Source organism: Triticum dicoccoides, chromosome 5A (assembly GCF_002162155.2).
Source record: "Triticum dicoccoides isolate Atlit2015 ecotype Zavitan chromosome 5A, WEW_v2.0, whole genome shotgun sequence".
Lineage (NCBI taxonomy): Eukaryota > Viridiplantae > Streptophyta > Magnoliopsida > Poales > Poaceae > Triticum > Triticum dicoccoides.
Window position 1 is genome coordinate 538,981,191 of NC_041388.1, and position 9,479 is coordinate 538,990,669.

At 49.7% G+C, this 9,479-nt stretch overlaps 1 protein-coding gene across 1 annotated transcript; it reads right to left on the bottom strand.

The window, feature by feature from the left end:
* Positions 1 to 415: 415 nt before the first annotated feature.
* LOC119302610 (chaperone protein ClpD1, chloroplastic-like) lies at positions 416 to 5,435 on the bottom strand. The gene is made up of 12 exons (XM_037579647.1): positions 4,641 to 5,435; positions 4,090 to 4,265; positions 3,750 to 3,979; positions 3,543 to 3,651; positions 3,323 to 3,450; positions 2,965 to 3,066; positions 2,609 to 2,890; positions 2,419 to 2,525; positions 2,036 to 2,330; positions 1,698 to 1,931; positions 1,086 to 1,316; positions 416 to 989 (listed from the first exon to the last, which is right to left on the bottom strand). Exons 1-12 carry the CDS (start codon positions 5,210 to 5,212, stop codon positions 675 to 677), a joined length of 2,781 nt encoding a protein of 926 aa, XP_037435544.1. The 5' UTR covers positions 5,213 to 5,435; the 3' UTR covers positions 416 to 674.
* Between the last annotated feature and the right edge of the window lie 4,044 nt (positions 5,436 to 9,479).

Here is a 9,479-nt window from a genome sequence, read left to right on the forward strand (position 1 = left end):
ATTGAATGAAACAAGAAGGTGAAAATGGCAAGGGCATTATGTTGGATGCCCTTTTAGTTATGCATGTAAGAAGTGTTCATAACTCCAATTAATGTTGCTCTAGTGCTTTTTTTAGGGGTGTTGCTCTAGTGCTTTGAGAGACGTGAAGATTCCCCATGACCCCAGGCTGACCAAATTAAAAGACGAGTCTGTCAACACTTGATACCTCAAATGGCCTCTATGTGAGCTTGTTTTCTTTCTAAATCAGATGCTGCATTTCGAATCATTCTGAATAAAAAGGCCACATGTACATGGCTTGTCTTTCAATTGGCAGTGTTGCAGAGTGTAAACACAAGTTACTGAACTTTCTTAAAAAGCAGCTGCAAATACCGACTGCATGCAGTAAAGAGAAAAACAAAGTTTGCATTCAGTGATCTTTAGTCCAAAATATCGACTCCATGCAGCCGTTTCAAAATTATATTTGTCATAAACCGGAGGACAATATACAGTTGGATATATACTTGCCGAATAAGACCATGCTGGGACGAATTCCCTCAATGTTATGTACATAACGAAATGAATATTTGGTATCTACCTATCAAAGAATTACTGTACTACTTATCTCGTTACTCGAAATCGAAAGAATAGGAAATTAGGCCTCTACTCTACCAAGTCTACCACCCAAGGGCTTCACTTCAGAATGTCCGTGTTGAGTCAGACACTTGGACGATCGGTGGTTGGTTCAGACGACTCAAGCAAGGCTTCCCCTTGCTGTCGGTGTCCACCAGTATCGTGTCGCCAGGCTTGTACTCGCCGAAAAGGATCGCTTCGCTGATGACATCCTCCATCAGTTGGGTGATGGCTCTCCTCAGCGGCCGCGCGCCGTAGTTCTTGTCGTAGCCTTCTCGGCAGATCAGCTCCTTCATGGCATCGGAGACCTCTAGGCCGATCCCGACGGCCAAGAGCTTGCCCTTCAGTTCCTCTAGGAGGATATCGAGAATCGCTAGCATCTGCAAGTGTTTCATGGACAGCATTAGTGTCTCATGTGGTTGAAGTTCGCGGCGTCAGGTACGAATTCAGAACAAAGGGGTAAGTGAGAGACAGACCTGAGTCTGTTCCAGAGGACGGAAGACAACCGTCTCATCAATCCTGTTGAGCAATTCTGGACGGAAGAATCCTTTCAGCTCTTCCATCACGAGGGATTTCACCGCGACATATCTGCTCGACTCAGTATCCTCTGTTGAGAAACCCATGCTCCGTCGTCCATTCGAAATTGACGTAGAACCAACATTTGATGTCATGACAATCAATGTGTTCTTGAACGAAACTCTGCGACCCTGTATTCCACAGAAAGGTTTTTCAGCATACAAAGAGACCCATGAACTACCTAAGACAAAAGCTATGGAAGAATAAGTCTACTACTGCATCTGGATCTGTGTGCTATGCCACATCTAACTTCATTGGGAGGTTTAGGATTTACTGAAGTAAGTTCCATCCAAGAATTGTGCAAGAACAAGTCACCAAACTTGAAGTGGTACAAGAGTTTGAATGGCTCAGCAAATTTTAGAATAAAATCTCCAGGGACTAGTCTTGATGAAACGTGGCCCATAATTCTACTATTAAACCTCTAAAATTAAGAATATATTGCTTGCACTTTATGTGTGGAGATATAACAACAGGGGTTGCACATATATTATCAAGATATGCTGGTTAAGTACCTGTGAGTCTGCCAGATGCCCATCTTCAAAAATTTGGAGAAGGATATTGAAAATATCAGGGTGAGCTTTCTCTATCTCATCAAGCAGTACCACGGTGAATGGTTTTCTCCTGACTGCTTCTGTCAAAGTACCAGTTTCACCATATCCAACGTACCCTGGAGGAGAGCCTATCAGTTTGCTCACCGTGTGCCTCTCCATGTATTCACTCATGTCTAGTCTAAGCATAGCAGATTCCTGTTCAAAACAGCGAAGGCACCCCGTCAAGCCACATCCTTTGGAACATTCAAAACATCGGTGACATGAAAACAGGATGATCAGGACATGATTGTGTGACTTACCGATCCAAAGTAGCTCGCCGCAAGAGCTTTGGTAAGCTCGGTTTTACCAACCCCTGTAGGACCACAAAAGAGCATCGTAGCTATAGGTCTGTCAGGGTCACTGAGGCCTACACGTGATCTCTTCACCGCCCGCGATATCGCCGCAACAGCGTCATCTTGACCAATAACACGCTTTCTAAGCTCATCATCCAGTCCTACTAAGATCTTTTTATCATCAGCAGTCAGCTGTTGGACTGGAATACCCGACCATAATGAGGCAACTCTTGCAATTTCTTCTGTTCCAACTACAATAGGCCTGCATGTTTTTTACATTAAGTTCCATGCTGATAAGATATGTAGGGAACAGAGATTACTGTGTGACAGGTTGACAAGAGAGAACTTACTCCTCAATTGTTGGCTCGGCCTTATCCTGATGTGGCGCTTCAGTGTTAAGACTCGCATTCTGTTGATTATTCTTATTCGGAGAATATTTCATCTTGTTAGATGACACCTGAGTAATGAAGGACATGAAAATGTTAAATATCATCAGATGGATTTTTTCTTCCAACAATATAACCAGTGCAAGATATCTACCACGTCATGCATGGCCTGGACAGCTTTTATCTCCTGCCAGTATTCATCCGGCTCCTTTAAGAGAACGGAAGACTGTCCTTCCTTCTTCTTTTGATATGATTCAATTCGAGCTCTACTGCCAGCTTCGTCAATAAGATCAATAGCCTTGTCAGGAAGCTGTCTGTCAGGGATATATCTTGCTGACAAATAAACTGCTGCATTGATGGCTTCTAGAGTGAATTTGCATTTATGATAAGTTTCATAATTCTCACGAAGACCCAGTAATATTTTCACAGCATCTTCCTGCATTATATTTGAAGGATGGTTAAGAAACAAACATATGCATATACTAAAGTTTCAAAGGAAAATATCTTTACCTGGCTAGGCTCATCTACAAATACTGGCTGGAACCTGCGGTTCAAAGCCTTATCCTTCTCAAAATGCATCCGGTGTTCATCTAAAGTTGTAGCTGCAATGCACTGGAAATAAATATTGCCCATAAGATAACGATATATGACTAATATATACTCCCTCTGTTTAACATTTAAGGTGGAGTGTTAATTTTTTTCAAAAGTCAAACATTTATATGTTTGACCAAGTTAATAGAAAAAAATATCTACATCCTACTTTTTGTATAAACGTGGTCAAATATAGAAAAGTTTGACTTATGAAAAAATTAATACACCATGTATTTTGAAACCAGGGTGTGTACTAAGAAGCAGGATGAACTATTACCTGCAGTTCACCTCTGGCAAGTGGGGGCTTCAGTAGATTGCTAATATCAAGGCCAGCACCCTTACCCTTTCCAGCAGTTCCAGATCCAACAAGATTGTGAACCTCATCGATGAAAAGAATAACATCACCTGCAGCGAAACAAACAATCATTAGTATTTAAGACCAAGTATAGAATATTAAAATATGATAACATTTTAGATTGCATTACGATCGAACTGACCTGCTTCACGGACTTCACGAATTAAACTAGTGATCCTGGACTCCAGTTCGCCCCTCTCTTTTGCGCCAGCAATAAGCAGGCCAATGTCTAGTGACATTATACGCTTTGCCTGCATGATTTAAGTTGGGAATACTATTGATGTTCATGCAAGAGAATTTCATAAATGCAGAAACCTGTCTGTATCCGTCACTCGCAATTCAAGCTTACCACGAGGAAAATGGGGACATCTCCATTTGCAATCCGAAGAGCCAACCCTTCGGCGATCGCAGTTTTACCAACACCAGCCTCACCCAAAAGGATGGGATTGTTCTTTGTTCGCCGGCATATTATCTGAACTACCCTTTCGATCTCCTCCTCGCGGCCAATAATGGGGTCAATAAACCCTCCACTGGCTTGTGTGGTCAAATCTAGACAAAACTGATCTAGCGCGCCTTTATCTGAAACAGAGATCCCATGACTTGTATTAGAAAAATAATAATCATAGGCTTCAATACATACAAATAGATGACTTGTTTTTTTATTGACACTTGAATAGGTGACTCCTGACCTTTCTTTTTGCTTAAGGATTTGCTGAAGGCAGATCTTCCAGCTCCAGCTCCAGCGGGTGCTTTCTCGGGCACTTTGAGAGAAGATGCTCCTGCGAGATCTCTGCCATCTTTTGCAAGCTCTTCATGGAGTCGGGTGACTGCAACTGACGCTAGCTGACTCGGATCCGCTCCCAAGCTACAACAAATAAGTTGTCAATTTTCTTTCTTTCTACGAGTCTGATCGATGATGGTGTAAAGAAAATCCTAACATGATCTTACAAATGAGTATAATCGGTTACTTCCTGGGGACCTTGTTTTAGTTTTATGTTAACTTATGTGTCTAGTATTACTATTTGTACAGCTATATGGGTCATAATTTGGAGTAGTATCTTGTGCTCAGCTCGCAAGGGAAGATGAACTCAGCATGTGATAAATTGATTGGCTATAAATATGATTATTTCATCAGTGCTAGTAGATGGCAACACAATGAATGAATAATTGGTGGTGAAATATAAATAAATAAATAAGGAAAGGGGAATTCCTGGACACTGGACATAATTGGAGTAGCTACCTTCTGAGGAGATTGTTGGTGGTGGGATCGTCGAGCGTGAAGAGCGCGATGGCGAGGTGCTCGGGGGAGATGAAGCTGCAGCCCATGTTCCTGGACAGCTCGACGGCGACCTCGAAGACGCGCCTGCAGCCCCCGTCGAAGGGCACGTCCGTGTCAAGCCCGCCCGCCTTCTGGGAGGCGGCGCCGATGAGGCCGCGGCACTCCTCGCGCGCGCGCTCGACGGTGATCCCGGAGGAGAGGAACCCCCCGGCGGAGCGGTCCTCGGCGACGAGGCCGAGCAGCAGGTGGCGCGGCGCCACGGCGCCCTCCCCGAGCCCCCGGGCCTCCTTCTGGGAGTGCACCACCGCCTTGACGGCCCGCTCCGTGAAGCGCTCGAAGACGGCCCGGGTCACCCCGCGGCGCGCCCGGCGCGCGGGCCTCGGGGCGGCAGCCGGGCGCAGCGGGTGCGCCAGCACGACCGCCCTCCCGCCCCCCGCCGCGCCCCACTGCCGCGCCCGCGCGGACGCCACCGGCGCGGCGAAGCGGCCGCTGGCGAGGAGGGAGGACGTGGTGGAGCAGCAGCACACCTCCATGGTTGGAATCACCGCAGCAACCTCTTTTTCCTTTCTCGGGGAGTCGCCGCAGCAACTACTGCTAGTACCGTGGTGCAAGTGACAGATCCCCGATGAGACGAAATGAACAAAATAGTGGCTAGTGCTATGCTAACGTAATCGAGCCACTCTCGCGTGTACGCAACCGTATCAGCAGTGGTGTGTATCTACCGGGTAGCTGGGTGAGCGAATGAATGAATGAGTACTGCTGCAGCTGCAGGAAGATGGCGTATACAAATACCGCTGGGAAGGCCAAGGAAGCACGCAAGGAAACGAGGCCGCTGGCCTGGGTGGAGGCGTGGAGCCGACGAGAACGATCAGGAACTGTGCGTCGGCGTGGGGAGGAAAGGGACGGCGGTTTTGGTTTCACCCGCGCGTTGCGTGGAGGACTCGAGGCGGGCAGTTCGGTTGTACCGCACGCAACCGCCCGCCGTGGAGGACCCAGCGCGGTCAAAACGGCCGCCGCGGCTGGTGGGTGTCGTGTGGATCGCCGGGTGCCGCGCGGGCGGATGGGACGGGATGGTTTGGCCGCTGTTTCGGCCGTTTCCGGGGCGGGCCGGCGTGCCGTGCCGTGCGAGGCCGCACGCACGCGGCTCCGGCTCACGTGGACGGAAAGGGGATCGTCGCTTCGTTTCCTTGCACGCTTGGGCACGTATGCTGCGTGCGTGTTGGGGCGGGACGCCGACGCCGGCCGGCGGCCTCGTGCTCGCCACCGCGTGCGTGCCGCTCGTCCTCTTGTCTTCCTCTTCAACCCAGCGGCCATCAACGTCGACGACTGGGGTGGGTTCTGGGGGAGATCCAGATGCGCGGGAGGTTCCGGTTCGGGCTTCCTACCACCGACCTGTGTTGTCGCTAGGCGGACGTGGCCGACACACTGCTTCCGCTGCTCTCCAGCTCACGACGTCAGTACGGCCGATGCACGCCATGACGCCAAAACAGCAACCAGTAAACGTCCGCCCGTACTCGCCCAAACAATGCCGACCGACCCCTTATTTATTATCGGGACAACCACGTCCCCCGTATGCAAACCATTGTATTCATGCAAATCTATGCACCACCATCATATAACACAAATCCATCTTTAAATCAACAATTAAACAAAACAAAATGAATCATTATTCTTTTTTTTGCGAGATAACTTCTATCTATTCATCTTCAATCATGGCAATACAACGAACACCAGAAACAATAAAAATTACATCCAGGTTCGCAGACCACCTAGCGACGACTACAAGCACTGCAGTGAGCCGAAGGCGCGCCGCCGTCATTGCCCCTCGCTCGCAGGAGCCGAGCAAAACTAGTTGTGGTAGACAGTCGGGAAGTCGTCATGCTAAGGTCCCATAGAACCAGCGCATCGGAACAACAACCTCACCAATGAAGAGTAGTATATATCAGAAGGATCCAACATAAAGAAACACAAACGTAGACGAACTACGACCAAATCCGAGCAAATCCATCAAGGATAGATTCGCCGGAGACACACCTCCACACGCCCACTGTTGGGGATATGATTATCAGATATGACTCGCCCAGGAGGGGCCGGGTCATCCCTATGGCGGTTCATCTGGATAAAGCCCAAGAGGATATTAACGATGGCGGTTCATAGATAGGCTTAGTAGAAGGCCTAAACCCGGAGGCGGCTTACGGCTCATAAAGTGTAAACCGTTATGTACGTGTAGACTTGTAATGTAAGGCATGTAAGATAAGTCACCGAGCCGGACACGTTGTATGAGCCGCCCGGGACTCTGTAGGCCGCAGGGCGTCAACCTCTGTATATAAGGGGACGACCCGACAGCGGCTTAGGGCAGGAAAACAACAAGTCGAAAGCCAGGCAAAGCGTGTTTGCTCCCTGATAATCGAAACCCTAACAATACCACCTCAAACTGAAGTAGGCCTTTACCTTCACTGCAAGGGGCCGAATCAGTATAAACTCTCTGCGTACTTTGTCCCGTTTAACCCCTTTAAGCCAACCTCGTCGCAATGGCTCCATAACTAAATCCTTCTATGAGGACATCTGCCGTGACACTTCCACGACAGTTGGCGCCCACCGTGGGGCCAGTGCACAGTGGTTTTGAGTTCTTAAGGGGCAGCTTCGAAGGGCTCAAGGGATACGCTGTGGGCCGGATGACCAAGAGTCGTCACGGCAAGCTCTACATCGATGATGTAGGCTGGCGCCCCGAGGCCAGCTCAATTGAGTACGGGTACCGGGTCCCCTTCGGCGGAATCCACGTCTTCATCAGCAAGATTGGCGAGCCGGGCCCAGAGCCGGACATCTGCACCGACATCATCGAGACGGCTCAGCGTGCACGACCCGCCCGGGCTCAACCCGCCGTAAGGCATGTCTTCGTTGGTTTCACCCACGGGGCTGAGTTGGGAGGCTCTGTCTCTGGCGGTGAGACGGCCATCTACTCTGATGATGAGTCGTCCACAGGCGAGACCAACTCAATGTATCAGTTACAGGATGGGCGGCTTGGGGGCTGTTCCGATGGCGACAGTATTCCGGATCCCCGTGAGCCGCCGAACAGGGCGACGGTCTTCATGGCTGGCACACAGCCGGTTCTTGGCTCGACAGCCGCCGCGGCTATGACTTCTAGTGCAAATGCGGTCATGGCAGCCGGGGCTGGCGGTTCAGCTCGCCCGCCGGCTCAAGTCTTAACAGATTTATTGGATGCTCTGGCGACTCTGATGGAGGTTGAGGTAACCCCAGATAACCAGGAGCAACAAAAGGTAGAAGTGGCTAAATTGCGTGATGGAATAGCGCAAGCTAAAGCAGACTTAGCGGCAAAGAACACTAGGATGGCTGCAGAACAAGCCGTTTTAGACACCCAAGCACAGCGGATTCAAGCAGATTCATATCGGCTTAGGGTAGACCAGAACGCTTCACATGAAGTCTTGAGGAGGAAGCACCAAAGTCGTTTGCCCTTGGTTTACGAGTCGAGGGACCTCTTCAACACCCCTGGAGTTGGGGCCAGTAACCCGACGGTGGTAAATCGAATAGTTGAACCGCCCGGCCAGCCGCATATGAACAACACTCCGCCTCAGCATGTGATGACACCACCGGGTCATTACTCCACCCTTCTGGACAACATGATTGCTGCAGCTACGCGATTGGCGGCTCTGCCAGACGAGGGTGAAACTCCAGCGGCGGTTGAAACCCGAAGGGCCAGGGAGCTTCTTCAAACAGCTTTGGTGCAGCAGCAGGCTTCTTATAGTCGTGATCGGATTCATGCGACCCCTCGCCAAACCGAAGCTACAGCAGGCACATTGACTCGCCAGCGGTCTCAAGTACTGAACAACGCTGTAACCAACCTCACGGACATGACCCTGCACGCAATGGAGTCAATGCACGGGATTTGGTGGACCAGGCCAGAACACGTCGGGAGGCTGAGCTGGCGGCTCAACTGGCGGCTCATCAGCACGCACCGGTTTACCCGACAGCTTCAATTGAGGCAGGTGTGACTTCCAAGGCTTTCGGTGTGCCGTGTCTAACGGCAGCTATATGAAATGAGCGTCTACCCAAGAACTTCAAAGGCCCTCGTAAGGTGCCTAATTACACGACCGATCAACCCCCTGAGGCGTGGGTGGAAAGTTATGAGATAGCTATGGAAATGCTGGATATTAGCGAGGCTGCGTACGCTAAATATTTCCCCATGATGTTAGAGGGGACGGCTCACACCTGGTTGAAGGGGTTGCCGGCTAACTCCATCGGGTCATGGGCGGAGCTGAAGGCCCAATTTATCCAGAATTTCAAAGACATGTGCAAGCAGTCTATGTCGATTGTGGATTTGGTTTCTTGTGTTCAGGCTGAGGGCGAGTCAACGACCAGCTGAGTGCGCCGGGTCTCGACCATCATACATTCTTCAGATAATATCAACGTCGGGTCGGCGGTTTTGATGTTGGAGAAAAATTATCGGTTCATTCCACTCAAGCAGAAGCTTGGACAGCTCAAGCGTCGTTGCAACGACATGGGGGAGCTGATGGCGGCTCTTGTAAAGTATGCTTACTCTGATAGTACCAAGGACACCGACTCTGAAGATGAAAGATCGGGAAAGGGAAAGAAGAGTAACGGCATGAAGGGACAACAGTATAACTCTACCAATCAGGGCGACAACGGTAAGTGCAAAGCTGATGACTTTGTGGCCAACACCGGTGCGCGAAATTATAACCAGCGTCGCAAGGGACAGCCGGCTCCGAGGACATGATTCGACCTTGAGGCAATGTTAAATCAGCCGTTTCCAAAACACGAAAC

What these genes read in the sequence shown, in the direction of transcription:
- LOC119302610 (XM_037579647.1), bottom strand. Translation starts at nt 5,212, where the DNA reads ATGGAGGTGTGCTGCTGCTCCACCACGTCCTCCCTCCTCGCCAGCGGC. An exon ending in TCCAGGCCATGCATGACGTG is followed by an intron (nt 2,526 to 2,608) that starts GTAGATATCTTG and finishes TTCATTACTCAG; the next exon opens with GTGTCATCTAACAAGATGAA. An exon ending in GTCCTCTGGAACAGACTCAG is followed by an intron (nt 990 to 1,085) that starts GTCTGTCTCTCA and finishes AAACACTTGCAG; the next exon opens with ATGCTAGCGATTCTCGATAT.